The sequence below is a fragment of the Camelina sativa genome, chromosome 9 (assembly GCF_000633955.1).
Source record: "Camelina sativa cultivar DH55 chromosome 9, Cs, whole genome shotgun sequence".
Lineage (NCBI taxonomy): Eukaryota > Viridiplantae > Streptophyta > Magnoliopsida > Brassicales > Brassicaceae > Camelina > Camelina sativa.
The window spans coordinates 33,655,526-33,671,607 of NC_025693.1; the positions used below are offsets into that span (position 1 = coordinate 33,655,526).

Below are 16,082 nucleotides of genomic sequence, written 5' to 3' on the forward strand. Positions count from 1 at the left end.
TCGATTGACGAAGTCAATACATCTAAATCCTTAGACGAAGATAATATGTTAAAACAAAGTAATATATTTCTACGAATGTTTTTTTTTTTTTTTTTATCATAGTTGGTACGTATTGGTATCAAAGAAACGTAAGAAAGCTACTATGATACGGTACGGACTTCTTCCCAAGTTTTTTAGTCCATAATGAAAAGTTTGAATACGTAAAGGTGTTAATATATAAATACTAGTATATAGTTTCAGTCGTAGTGTAAAGGTTTGAATATGTATAATAAAAATTTCTAGGTCAATACTAACTTGACACGTTATTTGTCTACAGGGAACAAACTATGTCAAGTGTACATATATATACACATATATGAAGGTGAAGTAAATGTAGATATTTTGCTTAAGATGGAGACGTGGATAATAATAGTCATAGCTATTGCTTCTTGTGTTGGTGTTTTGATGTTTCTTGTTGCTTTGACTGGAAGCCTGGTCAAAGATGGGGCTGGTGAGGACGGAGGAGAAGGAAACACGGGAGGAGGAGGTCAGGTTATCCGAGGCAATGATGGCGGCCGTGTGGATGTGGGAATTCGTGGTTTCGGGTATCATGGAGGGTTTTGGAATAATGGTGGCCGAGATTATGGAATTCGTGGTTTTGGGGTTCATAGAGGGACTTGGAATATTGGTGGCCGTGGTGGCAGCGGCTGGTTTGGTGGTGGTGGAGGTTTTGACAGCAGCAGTGGCGGTGCTGTTGGAGGTGGAGGCGGAGGCGGAGGAGGTTGCTAATTAAGCTTCAGTGTTTCATATATATCATTTTAGACAAAGTTAATATTCTTAATTTTTATAAGCATGTCACATTTTAGTAGTCTATATATAAGTTTTGTAAATTATTTTAGAATAATTCCTCCTATCATATACAACACTTGCAGTTATTTTTTTTTAGATACCACGAAATATTATTTTCCAAAAATATCGCAAATTTATTTTTCCAAAAAATATCACAAACAAAAAAAACAGTACGGAATTACTGTAACTAAAACCCTAGTTTATATGTAAATACTCCTATATATACGTTTTCTTCCTCCATTCAGAGAGAACGAAAAAGATAATGATGATCTCTGATCTTCCAAACGATTTGGAATCCGAAATACTCTCTAGGGTTCCTACCAAGTCTCTAGCGAAATTGCAAACTACTTGCAAACGATGGTACGCTTTATTCAGAGATTCCAACTTCATCACGAAGAACTTTGGTAAAGCAGCAAGTAAGTTGATGTTGCTGAGTAATTTTGGTGTTTATTCAGTTAGCGTCGATCACCATGGAATTCACAACAACATTGATCCATCTATCGAGTTTTCGGGTAAACTTAGAAGTCTAAAGTACTCGAAAGATTTGAAAATATCTAGAATATTTCACTGTGACGGTCTAATATTATGCTCTGATGAGGAATACACTAGACTTGTAGTTTGGAACCCCTGTACAGGTCAAACTCGACGGATCAAACCAAGAACTCGTTACCGGTGTGATGATTATTATGCTCTAGGATACGTAAACAGCAAGTCTTCTGGCCGTAGCTTCAAAATCTTGAGGTCTTGCAGTTATGAAAACGACAAGGAACAACGGGTTGATGAGTTTGAGATCTATGAGTTTAGCTCTGATTCTTGGAGGGTTCTTGATTACTTCACCCGTGACTATGACGTATTTTGCGGCGGCATGTCTTTAAAAGGAAATACTTACTGGGTTGCTGGAGATAAACAAACCGGCCTTTTCATGTTGTATTTTGATTTCACAACCGAGAGCTTTGGGCGTTTTCCTCTTCCGTTTCAGAGTAATAATCTTGAAGATACCGCGGCTCTATCAGTTGTTAAGGAAGAAAAACTCTCGGTGTTACATCAAAACATTCTTGACTTTTCTAATGTGATGACGATATGTGTGACCAACAAGATTGGTGAGGGCATAGAGTTGTCGTGGAGCAACTTCGTCTTAACAGTGGATTATGATAGATTTAATTTAGAAAGTGTGGTGAATGTGACAAGCTTCTTGTTGGACGAGGAGAATAAAGTAGCAGTGTGTTCTGATGCTGACATGGATGATGGATATATGACCAGAATCTACGTTGTTGGAGAGGATATATACAAAGAAGTCTATAAAGATACTACAAGGGCATCATATTCTAATTGGCCACTTCTCCTCAATTATGTTCCAAGTGTGGTGCACATTAACAAAAATACACCCAATAGGCAAAAGAAAAGGAAATGTAGGGAAATCAGTTAAATGGACTTAAGTTTTTTTTTTTTTTTTTTCTTTCTTATGGTTTTTTGGTGATGTGTTCCTTTGAGCGAGATTAGTCAATTATTCCACAAGTTGGTTCTATTGATCGGTGATATAATGTGGTTTTTACTCAAATACATTGTTTTGCTTATAGCCACTTTCACATCTTGGAGAACCATACCTTCAAATGATTGATCTCCGATTCTTAAGATTTGAACTCATTTAATTATTCAAGAACTTTTCAACTACATATGTTCATGTTTTTTAATTTAAAATTCAGAAACAGAAATAACTAAATCTTCTTTGGCTATATTAAAGTCTATTTGCAAAACCTTCTTATCAACCAAGTATAGAGCCATTAGCTATACACTATGATCATACACTCTGATAAGGTTTGAGACTCTTATATGCAACTTGCTATGTTGCACTCCTTTTTAATTTGCTTGTGCTTCCACCGCCTCTACATACTTGCTTCTCACGTGCCGCTTGTTAACTCCCATTCGGATTTAAATTTTACCCAAAACAAAGCGTAAATCGGCTCTAGGCACTTTCCTTTAATTGCCCCAATATAAATTTGGCAACAAATTACAGCTTTTTTGGTAGTGTGACCTCTAGGTTGTTTTATAGTTAACCACAATCTTTGAATGTCCATCCTCTCTTTAGACTTGGTCGTTATCAACTGTCGGGTTTGACTACTAGTATCAGTATTTTTAAGAAAAATAATATTTCTGTCCAGATCAATATTTCGTTTTGACTACTAGTATATGTATATATATATATATATATATATATTTGCGGTGAAGAAAAAAAAAAAAGAAGAAAGAGGATTATACTTACGAAAAATGAAATGACAATCAATCTTATTCATTTTACATTATGCAAATTTGGATAATTTTTAGGATTGGTGTTGAAGAGAGCACACTTGAGTCTTGAGATGGAGGACTTTTAAAGAAAATCTATCTTCTTCATTTTACATTATGCAAATTTGGGTGCTTTTTAGGATTGATGTTGAAGAGAGCGCTTGAGATATAGGGCTTCTTTAAGCTTCCGACCGAGAGCAAACGCCAATGGTGGAGGGACTGCATTCCCAATCTGCCTATGTTTGTGTTTTATCTTTCCTGAAAACTCATAGCTATCTGGAAAGCCCTGCAATTTTATTTATAAAACCACAAATTAATTTCACTTAAAAGATTTGTAATCAAATAAGCAAATATTACTTAATTTCCAAACCAAAAAAAAATCACTACACTGTTAATGATGCTAGGGGACAGACTATAAAGAAAGAACATAAGAGCTTTTATTACCTGAGATCGGGCGCATTCACGGACAGTGATAATTCTGTCCTGTTCAGGATGGAAGCACATTCCCACCATACCCATTGGCTGTGGATCGGTGATGGAAATGGGTAAGTTGCCTTGCCAGTCTAATCTACCATAAAGTCCTTTATAACCATTGTGGTACTTAGCTTTGTTTAATAGACAGGAAGGAATCAACTTTTCCATGAGCCCATTTGATAATTTCACCTGTAATATTATAAGAAAATTCATTTTAAGTGATGTCTAGATTTAATGAGAATTTACGTAGTTGAATTTATAAGAGTAAAACTTACGTTTTCGTCCGGCAGGTCATGCCAATCAGCACCTGGCCTCTTTGGGATTTTCTTACATCGAATGAGGTTTAGTTCGCTCATCTCTTTACATATATGATCAGTAAGAACAATCATGTTTCCTCTCATCTTCTTTTGGAACCAGGAAACTGGATCAGCACCTTCATACTACAAGACACAAGAACAAGATATAAGTTCATGTTATTGTAATTAATGTAATGTAGATACACTCTTTTTTGGTGGTTTTATTATTAAATCATACCTCTTTCACTATATTGGACTCTCCGTTCTTTACTGGTGGAAGATCGCCAATTGTGTCTCTCACCGTGATTGAGCGGAAAGGTGCACCAAATTTAGTAGTCTCAACAGCAGCATAATGTAAACCTCGAGATAGTGGGATTTTTAAACCCGGGTTATTAAAGACATGCATTGGCTCAGGCCACTGTGGAAGAACTTCTTCTGGTGCAGCTGCCCAAATGAAAGCTCTTTTACGAGGTTGTGATATTCCATATGCACCTGCCTCCAAGATTCCAAATCTTACCTGCATGTTTCAACGTACTTGTATAAGAAAAAGAAAAAAACATATTGCTCACATTGCATATGTCGTTAACTTCTACTAAAGGGCAATCATATAGACCATGATGCTCAAATAACACCATTAGAAAATAAATATTACCTGGTACCCCATTTCAAGAAGAGAAGCCAGAGTGAGTTGAAATGTACGCCCTTCATTATATGAGACGAAGCCCTTCACATTTTCTAGAAGAAAATATTTTGGCCGGAAATAATCAGCAAAGGACAAAAATGCCAATATCATTTCACACTGAACTTTACTCCAAGTGCTGTCGCTGAACCTGTTCATATGAGAAAATCCCTGCCACATTGTCCAGATTAAGTAGCTTAGCTTTTCACTTATTTCACAGAATTTATTGAAATAAAAAAACTACAATTTAAGTATTTACTTGACATGGAGGTCCTCCGTTAATGAAATCAACTTGACCAGGAACTGGAAGAGTACTCTTCTGGTATTCATCAAGTTTAGCTGCAAGTTCAGTAGCCTCCACAGTAGAGATACAATCATCTACATCTCCACATTTCTCCATTATAGCCCTGTAATTAATTAATAATCTCAATCAACATATCCCAACACAATGAAAAACCTAAATGGAAGTGTATTTAAGATATTTTGTTGGGTATTTTTTACCTAAGAATCACATTGCAGTTGTCAACAAAAACAGTTGACTCAGGATGGTTTTGCTTAAAAGCTTGCCCAGCTGGCTCTTCATACTCGATCGCCCACTTTTTATGAGATACACCTTGTGTACACATAAACCATGCATATAAATAAATACTAGTTCTTCAAGCGTTTTGAAAAAGATTTAGTGTATGACTAAAAATAAATATATACCCGCTTTTTCTAGTCCATAAGACAGGCCACCACATCCAGCAAAAATATCTAGTGTAGCTAGACGCATCTCTTTAGGTACCTCATCAGGCTTCACAATCACCCCAGAGCTAGCTTCACCCTCCACTCTTTTCCTCTTCTTTTCTCTTAAAAGTTTGTCGTCTTTACTAGTAGAGAACTTCAACTTCCTATTTGAAGGCAACTGTTACATGACAGTGAAAAGAAACATCAGCTCAACTATTTGTCAGAACCAACAATAAACATAATCTTTAAAAAATATGTACAAAATTAATTAAAATATTTACCTTTCCGAGAGAACCATTAGAGGAGTCATAGAAAAGTTCACAGAAGAAGATATGGTCTAATATTGGATGTTCACTGCATAAGGGCATATCATTTTTCTTCCTTACTTCACATTTCCCCTTTATAGCCATTGGAGGAAGAACATATGTATCATGGCTATAATATATCTAAAGAAATTGCCAAAAAGAGAAAAGAAAAAAGATTAGATGATTACCATATGATAAACTACTAAACATTAAAATATATGTTACGTAAGTAAGTGTTTATGTTATATGAAATAGTTGTTACCTCTTGTATGTCTGAAGTATATGCTTTCTCTGCAGATATATCCTCAGGCCTATAAAACCTTGCCACCTTAACCTCAAAGGAAGCTTTACTGGCTTTTTTAGGTTCGCTTATGACAATGATGTCCAGCAATTGGCAAACAACATAAGCACTAAGCCCAATGTTTCGACCATACCTTATAAACGATTTTCTCTTACTATCCTTCTCCAATCCATCTTTAGTTATGTAGCTGGGGATTATGTAAATAAAATCCTCAACAAAATACTCGATTCCATTGGAGCAAAAGCTTGTCTTTGAAGCATTGAGTTTTGTTTTAGACTTTTCCTCTTCATCCTCCCTTATCTTACATGAACTGCAGAATCCAGAACCAAGGCCCATATCACCTCTTGGAAGACTAAAGAACCCACCTTTCTCTGGTGAGTACAAGCTTTTGCAGTAGTAATCGGTTGAAACCCCTTTTTGTTTTCTTTCTTCTGCTCTTTCTCGATCAAGCCTATCCGCAATGGTGTTCTCCTTCCTATATTGATGCCCCCACGACCGTGATCGAATCTCAAAACCGACTGTTCCTTTTATGTCATTGAGCTGAACCATAAGACATTCATTAGTCAAGAATAGTTCCCTCTCGTTAGCCGCATTCCCAAGAACAGTGTTGGATCCTCTCTGTAAGAGTTTACCATGTAGCATCTTGCAGTGATCTACACTTTCAAACATGTACTCCACAAAGTATATCGCCGGAGTCTCATCTTGATCACCAACTTCCAAGATGATAGCATCACCTACAACCACCATTTGCCCTCCAACAAGAGCTTTGCCATAGAGAGGCTCACCAGCTGAAGTGTTTCCAAGAATCTCACCATCCCACTTCACTTCCATTTGCTCAGAACTACTTCTGATTTTCTTAGGACTTGGAGACTTTTGAACCCCAACAGCTTCTGGTAGAGTCTCCTCTGCGTCATCCTCCTCATTCTCGTCCTCCTCTTCCTCCTCAAGCTCTTCAGGCTTTTCTTCTTCACCAATCTCCTCAGGTAAAACCTCTGGAGAGTACATGGAGTAAAACTCTCCCCAAATTCTATTGATAAGGCGAGTTGTTGTTGCTTGCATGGGTTTCATCTTGGATGACCTTTGTGCCCTTGGATTCTTGTTCTTTCCATTCTGCAAGACTTTCTCCTTCTTGATGACCCATTTCGTGTGGTGTCTATCTTGCAATTTACTTGCAAGACCATGAACAAATGCACACCTTCTGATATCCTTGTCAGGATACTCAGTCAGAAGCTGCAAGATAATTTGTGCATGGACTCCCACATATCTCTCCACATCCAATGGTTTATCAGAGATGTAAGCTTTATCGTCCTTCTCCATATCGCATAGTCTTTTTATGACGTCTGCATATGAAAGCTTAGCAACTCTTGTTTCGTTCTTGAGCAAAGCCAAAATGCTCCTCCCGATCCTGGCTGTTTTCATAACAGGTTCAAACCAAGGAGCATATTGTTCTGACGGTTTCCCAAGTCGATACCTGCATATATACATGCCACATCATCAAGAAACAGAATTGTAACAAACAAGACAATATAGAAAAAAAAAATGTAATGAAATATATTAAGATTACCATGCCATATCTGTTCGTAATGTAATGAAGATCATTTCTGACCCAAACTCAACCATCCATTCCTTGATTTGACTGAGGAATATATTCATCCCATCAGGATCATGCGACTGCGTAGAGGTAGAGCTCTCTGAATCATCCAAAGAAAACCCATTTCCATCATCGTCAGTCACCACACCTGACCCGAAGATGGTGACATCTATATCAGCACATGGCTTCATAGGTAGAAGCTCTAGAGATATCAACCGTGATTCAGAGTTGTAAAGAGCCCAGTTGTGAAGTGTTCTACAAGGTAGATCACTAGTATCAACCTCGTACCCAGGATCAGAAAGTAAAAGCTCGTCTGCTTCTTCTGTGGTGCTGTTATAGTAAGCTGGGAGAGGATAATCATTGGCAATCTCGTCTTCATTGATCTTAACGTAAAACTTCGAAGCAGAAGTTGAGGTGCTCTTACTTCTCGGCTGCTGCAAAAATTTCCTATACTCTTCATCTTGTAGTAGTTTGGCACATTTCATCTCCTTGTCAACAACACCAGATGTCGAGGCTTTGCTCTCATCAATCCACAAAGCCACATTAGACAAAGCCTTGTGAACTCTACTACTCTCATCTCTTAGAGAGACAAGAATAGGATTCGCAACAAAGCTTGTTTCATGTTTCTTGCTTGTCTCATCCAACCCAGCTAGTTGGTTATATATGAACTCTCCTTGGGACATAACAAAATCATGGATGGCCCCGTTGCTAGAAAAGAACTTGCTTCCGCTCATCGATCTAACAACCGCCGCAAGAAGATCATCAAGACTTGTATCAGGATTCTTGGACAAGTGCTTATACACAGCCACACAAGCACAAGCCTTTTCAAAGAAATAATCATACATCTTCTTGTAGCTGGTAGCAGGTTTACGACATTCGTAATCGGCTAACTCGGTTGAGATCCATATCACCGGGGAACCATCTTCATAACCAGAGATATTCCAGTTCTCTACTCGTCCAAAAGATTGACACCTCGCACCCTTTTCTTTCTCTTTGTCATTATCTAAAGGTAAGATAATACCTCCGACAAAGACGTCATCAACTTCCAACATCTCTAGAGGCTGTGGAACTCCGTTTGAATCATGGAAACTGAATTCAGTTAGCCTCCGATTTGGACGAGGTTGGTCATGGTTTCTCTCCATAGAAGTAGTTAACTGGATCCCCACGACCTCCTCGTCCACGATCTGATGCTTCTTGGCTTCAACAGCTGCAGATTTCTCAGAGATACGGATAGGTTTCTCCTTGAAGTTTGTACATGCTGCTGCTCGCTTTGGCCTCCTTGTCCCGGAGACATCATCCGATTCAGCAACACTTCTCTTGTTTTGTTTCCCAGCTTTTGTCTCCATTTCCAAGAAAACCTAAATTTGAATTATCAACAAAAACATATCATTATCATGCAATATAGATAACAAATATTTCATGAATATATGTAATCAAAGTATCAAACACCTCAGAAAAATTTGTAAAAAAAAAAAAAAAAAACCCTGCAAATATGTTTTTTATAGATCACATCGATTATATCGACTTGAAGAATTGATTATCAGAAACCTTTTAGTTAAAATCCTTCGAATCAAGTATAAATATCGACAAAAAATCTAGAAAAAATGACACAACAAGACTTACGTTTAGTGAGAGTAGTAAAGCAAGGCAGAGGACCCAACAAGATTAGGTTTAGTGAGAGTAGTAAAGCAAGACAGAGGATCAAGCAAAGATAACGTTTAGTGAGAGTAGTAAAGAAAGACAGAAGACCAAGCAAGGATTACGTTTAGTGAAAGTAGTAAAGCAAGATAGAGGACTGAACCACTATAAAGGGAGCTAAGATTTTTTTTTTTTTGTTTGAAAATAGACCAGAGTAACGTATGGACTCTTATAGGCTAGCAAAAATGTTGTGATACATGTACATTACAAATTTCAATTAATGTGATGAGCTGTTAGTCAACTTTTTATTTTTCTATTATTGATATTTAGCTATTGGGGAATATCCAAATCTTATATTTCCATTATATTTATTTCATATAATCTCAATGAATTAAATGTATATGTGACTATAAATTATTTTTTATTGTTAATTCAAGATAATATACTATATATTGTTTAAATTACATTTGACTACAGATTAGAAAATAGGAAAATAATTTTTTTTTATTAAAGATTGAAAGAAATTTTGACCAATTCATATGGAAGATTATCTTTAAATTATTTTTGTATTGTTAAACTAAAGATAATATACTATTTATTTTTTAAATTACATTTGACTACAAATTAGAAAATAGGAAAATAAAGATTTTTATTAAAGATTGAAAGAAAGTTTGACCAATTCATATGGAAGATTATCTTACCCTTTTTAGTTTTTACAATGAGATAACACAAACATAAAGTGGACCCATTTTGAAGATTTATTTTTTTCTATTCTCTTTATAAGAAAATTATTATATTTTACCTAAAATAATAACATTTTCTCTATTAGCTAAAAGCCTAAAACTATAATTTCAGGACTGGCATATATGGTGTGATACATTGCACATAAAGATTGAAATATAATGTTAAGAGTTGTGATTTAGCTTTTGGGCAATCTCCCATATAATTCTCATATGTTACAAAAAATACGAAAAAGTTATTACATAAAGATAGATATGCACCATATACTAAAGATGATATAAACTAATAAGCGAATTATAGCAATCGAAAGCAGGTATGTAAAAACCAAAACTGGGTATACTCCATATACCAAAACCAAGTACTAAGAAGTGAAAACAAATTGTGATTTAGCTTTTAAATATTTAAATAAAATTTAAATATAATGTTTAAGAGTTGTGATTTAGCTTTTGGGCAATCTCCCATATAATTCTCATATGTTACAAAAAAATGCGAAAAAAATTATTACATATAATAAGCATAAATATGCATCATATACTTAAAGATGATATAAACTAAGAAGTGAATTATAACAATCGAAAGCGGGTATATAAAAACCAAAACCGAGTATACTCCATATACCAAAGCCATGTACTTTGTTTTAAGAAGTGAATTATAACAATCGAAAGCGGGTACATTTTTTTCACGTTCACTCCATAAGCAGAAATGTGAACCATATACTTTGTTTTATATACACTTGGAAACAGTGTTTAAAAAAAAATGGTTGTGTGAACGAACCGGGCTGGCTCTGAAAAAAAAGCTCAATTCTTTTTTGTGTCAACATCTCAATTTTGTGCGACCTCAAATCTCAAAACAGTACTGTTGGCCCAAAATGGTTTGAACCAAATTGCATTAACCGAGACATCCATTTCTTAATTGAACCGAACCAAAATGTTACTCGATTAGTTTCGATACATACCGGAGAAATCGAAACTGACTATCCGAACTACCTGAAGTCAACAGGACTAGAAAATACAGTAAACCATCCAAAAAAACTATTATTTCTGTTAGGACTAGAACATATTGTACATTTTTTTTTTTTGAAAGATATTCTACAAATCTTCCACTAAAGAAACAACCAATTCCCCGTAGTCGAGACATGAAGACGATGATGGTGTGAAGTTAATCTCACTACACGTAAATCGTGATTAATATCAATATGCACAAATAGTTAACCAATTCAGTAATTTTTATCCTTTGAATTAATCTTACTATGCGCAAAAGTGAACCAAACTCAGAAAAAAAAAAAAAAACTAGCCTAGCTATCACCATTTTTTTTTCAACATGTGTTATTAGTTTCAACATGGCATCGACAAACACATAAACAAGTTTGTGAAGCAAAAAAAAAAAAAAACTAGCCAAGTTTCAAATTAGTTTAAAATATAAAGAAAAACTTCATAACATATAAGCCACTTGATATTAGTTTCAACATGGCATCGACATACACATATACAAGTTTGTGAAGCAAAAAAAAAAAGGTAAATAAATTAAAGAATAGACACTGATCAGGGGGAGACGATCGTTTCATTGCATTGCCACGACCCACGAGCAGCATCCATCGCCTTTTTGGGTTCACATGGCAAAGACAGGCTCAACCTCCCTTTTTGCTCGTGAATTTATTGTCTCTCTAATTAATTTCTACCTTGGTCGAACCTATATTTCCTCATATCATCATTTGATTCATATGCTGATGCATGGAACCAAAAAAGGTATGTATTCTTAAGAACAAAAATTTTACTTACGTTGAAATTTTTCTAATATTCAACTCTTAGAAGTTCACCTTCTCATAGGGATCATTTCACTTCCTTGTATAAAAGAATACATCTTTACATTTTTTTAATATTCAACTCTTAGTAGTTCACCTTCACATTTTTACAAAATTAGAGGAAACACCACGTAGAAATTGGAAATGGAAAAAGAAGTGAACTCGTGAACCGATATATTTACCAAAAGTGCACACATACAGACTAGCCTTCCTCATAAAAGCCTCATGTCACACTTGACGTTTTAATGCTAATTAATGTTCATACGCTATAAATACCTAAGGTTGTCCTATTTCTCCACCTTTCAAATCTTCTTTATCATAACTATCCTAAACCTTTTCTCATCTTCTTCTTATTCTTCACTCTCTCTCTCTCTCTTTCCGGCGTCACTATGGCGGCTGCCGCTGGTAAAGGCAACGAACTCGACCACATCAAGAATGAATCTGTTGATCTGGTACGTAGTTATATTTGTGTATTCTTAGTTTTCTATGATCTGTAAGTTTTTAATCTTGGCTCGACTAATTCTAAAATTTCTGTTACGTACGTAGGAGATATATGTATAGTAAGTACTAAGTAGTAACTATTTCGATGTGTAATCACATATATTTTGTCCCATAAGGGTTGACATGTGTTTCACTATAAAATGATTCAAGCTTGAAAAAATGATAAAAGAAAATAATAACATAAATGATGGGTCTAGGTTCGAATACCCATGGAGGAAGTGTTCGAGGAGCTGAAATGTACAAAACAAGGTCTTACGACAGATGAAGCTTCCCACCGTCTCGACCTCTTTGGTCCCAACAAGCTCGAAGAGAAGAAGGTTTCTTCTTCTACTTCTTATTATTATTATTATTATTTTTAATATATTATAGGTAGAAACCGTGCATTCATGAAAGACTTTTTAAGTTTTAATGTTGTGAGAATGGATAAAATTAACGCAGGAAAGCAAGTTACTGAAGTTTTTAGGGTTCATGTGGAACCCATTGTCGTGGGTGATGGAGGCGGCAGCACTAATGGCGATCGCTTTGGCAAACGGAGGAGGACGGCCACCGGATTGGCAAGACTTTGTTGGGATAGTGTGTTTGCTATTCATCAACTCAACCATTAGTTTCATTGAGGAAAACAATGCCGGTAATGCTGCAGCCTCTCTCATGGCCGGTCTTGCCCCCAAGACCAAGGTTACCAATCAAAACTATTTCTATTTCTAATTGTAGATAAATACAAAATCAATCATTAACATGTGATATCATATTATTAACAATTTTTGAAATAAATTTTCAAACTGTGTAATCAATTTTTTTTAACAATAAAAATATATCACCTATACAACTACACCATTTACAATAAAATATATATATATATACATATATTTAAAATAAAACAGATTTTTTTAAATCAGAAATTAAAAACCTTACAAAGTTACAACTCTAGTCCCTAAGTATTTTTAATTAGCTACATTGTGCACACTAATTTGAAATTTCTTGTTGGGTGAAGGTGCTTAGAGATAATCAATGGAGCGAGCAAGAAGCATCGATTCTCGTTCCCGGAGACGTAATCAGCCTCAAGCTCGGCGACATCATCCCCGCCGACGCCCGTTTACTCGACGGCGATCCTCTCAAAATCGATCAATCATCTCTCACCGGCGAATCAATCCCCGTCACCAAATACCCCGGCGATGAAGTCTTCTCCGGCTCAACTTGCAAACAAGGCGAGATCGAAGCGATCGTCGTCGCGACCGGAGTCCACACGTTCTTCGGCAAAGCAGCGCACCTCGTCGATAGCACAAACCAAATCGGCCATTTCCAGAAAGTTCTCACTTCGATTGGTAACTTCTGTATCTGTTCGATCGCTTTAGGAATCGTCGTTGAGCTTCTCGTGATGTATCCGATCCAACGCCGTGAGTATAGAGACGGAATCGATAACTTGCTCGTTTTGTTGATCGGAGGGATACCTATAGCTATGCCTACTGTGTTGTCTGTTACAATGGCGATTGGATCTCACAGATTGTCTAAGCAAGGAGCTATTACTAAGAGGATGACTGCAATTGAGGAAATGGCTGGTATGGATGTTTTGTGTAGTGATAAGACTGGAACTCTCACGCTTAATAAGCTTACTGTTGATAGGAACTTAGTTGAGGTTTTAGCGAAAGGAGTTGGTAAAGAACATGTTTTCCTTTTGGCTGCGAGAGCTTCGAGGATTGAGAATCAAGATGCGATTGATGCTGCTATTGTTGGAATGCTTGCTGATCCTAAAGAGGCTCGTGCTGGTGTTAGAGAGGTTCATTTTTTCCCTTTTAATCCGGTTGATAAGAGAACCGCGTTGACGTATGTAGACTACTCGGATGGAAACTGGTATAGAGCTAGTAAAGGAGCTCCAGAGCAGGTAAGTGAACTGGCGTTTTTTCTATGTTTGTTACTGGTTTTGGTGGTTGTGTAAATGTATCTTTGTTTTGAACTTTGTTAACAGATACTAAACCTCTGCGATTGCAAGGAAGATGTAAGGAGGAAAGTTCATGGAGTGATTGATAAGTTTGCTGAACGTGGACTTCGATCTTTGGCTGTTGCAAGACAGGTTTAGTTTCTTTGTTAATTATAATATATCCGTGATGGGATAGTATCGAGAAGGTTCTGCATTTTTTCGTTGGGTTTATATTTGTTTTTATACTGGTTTCAGGAAGTTCCTGAGAAGAAAAAAGATGGTTCTGGTGGCCCATGGCAACTTGTAGGTCTTTTACCTCTGTTTGATCCTCCAAGGCATGATAGTGCCGAGACAATCAGGAGGGCTTTAAATCTTGGTGTTAATGTTAAGATGATAACAGGTAATAATAATCACACAAATTCTTGTCTCTCTCCTTTTTCAATTTGCTTGAAACTTGAAAGTAGTTTGTCTTTCTCACTGAAACCAGGGGACCAACTTGCAATTGGGAAAGAAACGGGTCGCAGGCTTGGAATGGGTACGAACATGTATCCATCTTCTGCGCTGCTCGGACAAGAAAAAGATTCTTCATTGGATGCACTTCCTGTGGATGAACTGATAGAGAAGGCTGATGGATTTGCAGGAGTCTTTCCAGGTAGAAAGGCTATATCTTTTACGACGCGCTCTAATTCTTTTCAAGATTCTTATTGACGAATTCTCTGGTGCACTGAAAATCGCAGAGCATAAGTATGAGATTGTTAATAGGCTGCAACAGAGGAAGCACATATGCGGTATGACTGGAGATGGTGTGAATGATGCCCCAGCTCTCAAGAAGGCGGATATTGGTATAGCTGTTGCTGATTCTACTGATGCTGCGAGAGGCGCTTCTGATATCGTTCTCACAGAACCCGGATTGAGTGTTATCATTAGTGCTGTGCTCACCAGTAGAGCCATATTCCAAAGAATGAAAAACTACACTGTGAGTTTAAACTTCTTCTCATTCAAGTTTTCGTCAATTCACAGACTCAGTAACTCCAATCTTGATATTATCTCTCTCTGTGTAGATTTATGCGGTTTCAATCACAATACGTATTGTGGTAAGTGTGTTTAGTATATCTCACGAGGTTTTATTCGATTTAAATGATTCTAGTTCTAATACAAAGTTATCGCAATGTCTGCAGTTTGGCTTCATGTTCATTGCTCTCATATGGCAGTTCGATTTCTCGCCTTTCATGGTCCTCATCATAGCAATCTTAAACGATGGTGAAGTCACAATAGAGTATTGAGTAAATGTAATAGTGAAAAGTCGATCAAACTAACAAAACCGTTGCTATTTATAGGAACAATCATGACAATATCGAAGGACAGAGTGAAGCCATCTCCACAGCCAGATAGTTGGAAACTAAGAGAAATCTTCTCGACAGGTGTTGTTCTTGGAGGCTACCAGGCCTTCACGACTGTCGTTTTCTTCTGGGTGATGAAAGATACTAATATTTTCTCGGTAAATACTCTTTATTTTCAGTTGCTTCTCAAGGCCAGTTCAAAAAGCTAAAGCTAAAGCTAAATCTTATGGGTGTATGTAGAACATGTTAGGTGTTAGACCATTAAGCCAACGTCCTGAACAAATGATGGCTGCCCTGTATCTACAAGTTAGCATCATAAGTCAGGCTCTCATCTTCGTCACCAGATCCCGTAGCTGGTCCTTCGTTGAACGCCCTGGTCTTCTCTTACTTGGTGCATTTGTCATAGCTCAACTGGTATGCACACATTTTAACATATAAACACTTGCTTCTCCTTTTAAAAAAATTCATGAAAACAGAAGAAGAAGTTAATACCAGTCTAAATAATCTCAGGTGGCGACATTTATAGCAGTTTATGCAAAATGGAGTTTTGCCCGGATAGAAGGAGCCGGTTGGGGATGGGCTGGAGTGATCTGGCTATATAGTCTCATAACTTACATCCCTCTTGACTTACTCAAGTTTGGAATCCGCTACGTTTTGAGTGGC

The 16,082-nt window shown here is 36.7% G+C and overlaps 4 protein-coding genes across 5 annotated transcripts in view; 3 read left to right on the forward strand and 1 right to left on the reverse strand.

Moving 5' to 3' along the window:
- Window positions 391-768, forward strand: LOC104715929 (glycine-rich cell wall structural protein 1.0-like). The gene has a single exon (XM_010433293.1). It carries the CDS (start codon window positions 391-393, stop codon window positions 766-768), a length of 378 nt encoding a protein of 125 aa, XP_010431595.1.
- Window positions 1,094-2,477, forward strand: LOC104715930 (putative F-box/kelch-repeat protein At3g17540). The gene is made up of 3 exons (XM_019230100.1): window positions 1,094-1,181; window positions 1,431-2,095; window positions 2,406-2,477. Exons 1-3 carry the CDS (start codon window positions 1,094-1,096, stop codon window positions 2,475-2,477), a joined length of 825 nt encoding a protein of 274 aa, XP_019085645.1.
- LOC104713898 (DNA (cytosine-5)-methyltransferase 2-like) lies at window positions 3,065-9,297 on the reverse strand. Of its 2 annotated transcripts, none has more exons than XM_010431127.2 (12): window positions 9,107-9,297; window positions 7,457-8,841; window positions 5,854-7,363; window positions 5,568-5,732; window positions 5,266-5,464; window positions 5,062-5,173; window positions 4,820-4,967; window positions 4,534-4,731; window positions 4,120-4,398; window positions 3,861-4,025; window positions 3,556-3,774; window positions 3,065-3,397 (listed from the first exon to the last, which is right to left on the reverse strand). In XM_010431127.2, the coding sequence occupies exons 2-12, from the start codon at window positions 8,827-8,829 to the stop codon at window positions 3,248-3,250; spliced, it is 4,518 nt and encodes a 1,505-aa protein (XP_010429429.1). In that variant the 5' UTR covers window positions 8,830-8,841; window positions 9,107-9,297; the 3' UTR covers window positions 3,065-3,247. The 2 variants fall into 2 exon arrangements, with proteins under 2 accessions (XP_010429429.1, XP_019085278.1); XM_019229733.1 differs by having other exon boundaries at window positions 9,200-9,205.
- The window catches only part of LOC104713899 (ATPase 5, plasma membrane-type-like), a 6,215-nt gene continuing 2,113 nt past the window's right edge, over window positions 11,981-16,082 (forward strand). Inside the window, exons 1-13 of the mRNA XM_010431130.1 lie at window positions 11,981-12,115; window positions 12,362-12,481; window positions 12,603-12,839; window positions 13,156-14,043; window positions 14,128-14,232; window positions 14,335-14,479; window positions 14,567-14,731; window positions 14,817-15,055; window positions 15,141-15,173; window positions 15,258-15,339; window positions 15,417-15,577; window positions 15,660-15,833; window positions 15,930-16,081. Of these exons, the coding sequence (XP_010429432.1) occupies window positions 12,053-12,115; window positions 12,362-12,481; window positions 12,603-12,839; window positions 13,156-14,043; window positions 14,128-14,232; window positions 14,335-14,479; window positions 14,567-14,731; window positions 14,817-15,055; window positions 15,141-15,173; window positions 15,258-15,339; window positions 15,417-15,577; window positions 15,660-15,833; window positions 15,930-16,081 (2,564 nt within the window). The 5' untranslated portion in view covers window positions 11,981-12,052. The remainder of the gene's footprint in view (window positions 12,116-12,361; window positions 12,482-12,602; window positions 12,840-13,155; window positions 14,044-14,127; window positions 14,233-14,334; window positions 14,480-14,566; window positions 14,732-14,816; window positions 15,056-15,140; window positions 15,174-15,257; window positions 15,340-15,416; window positions 15,578-15,659; window positions 15,834-15,929; window position 16,082) is intronic.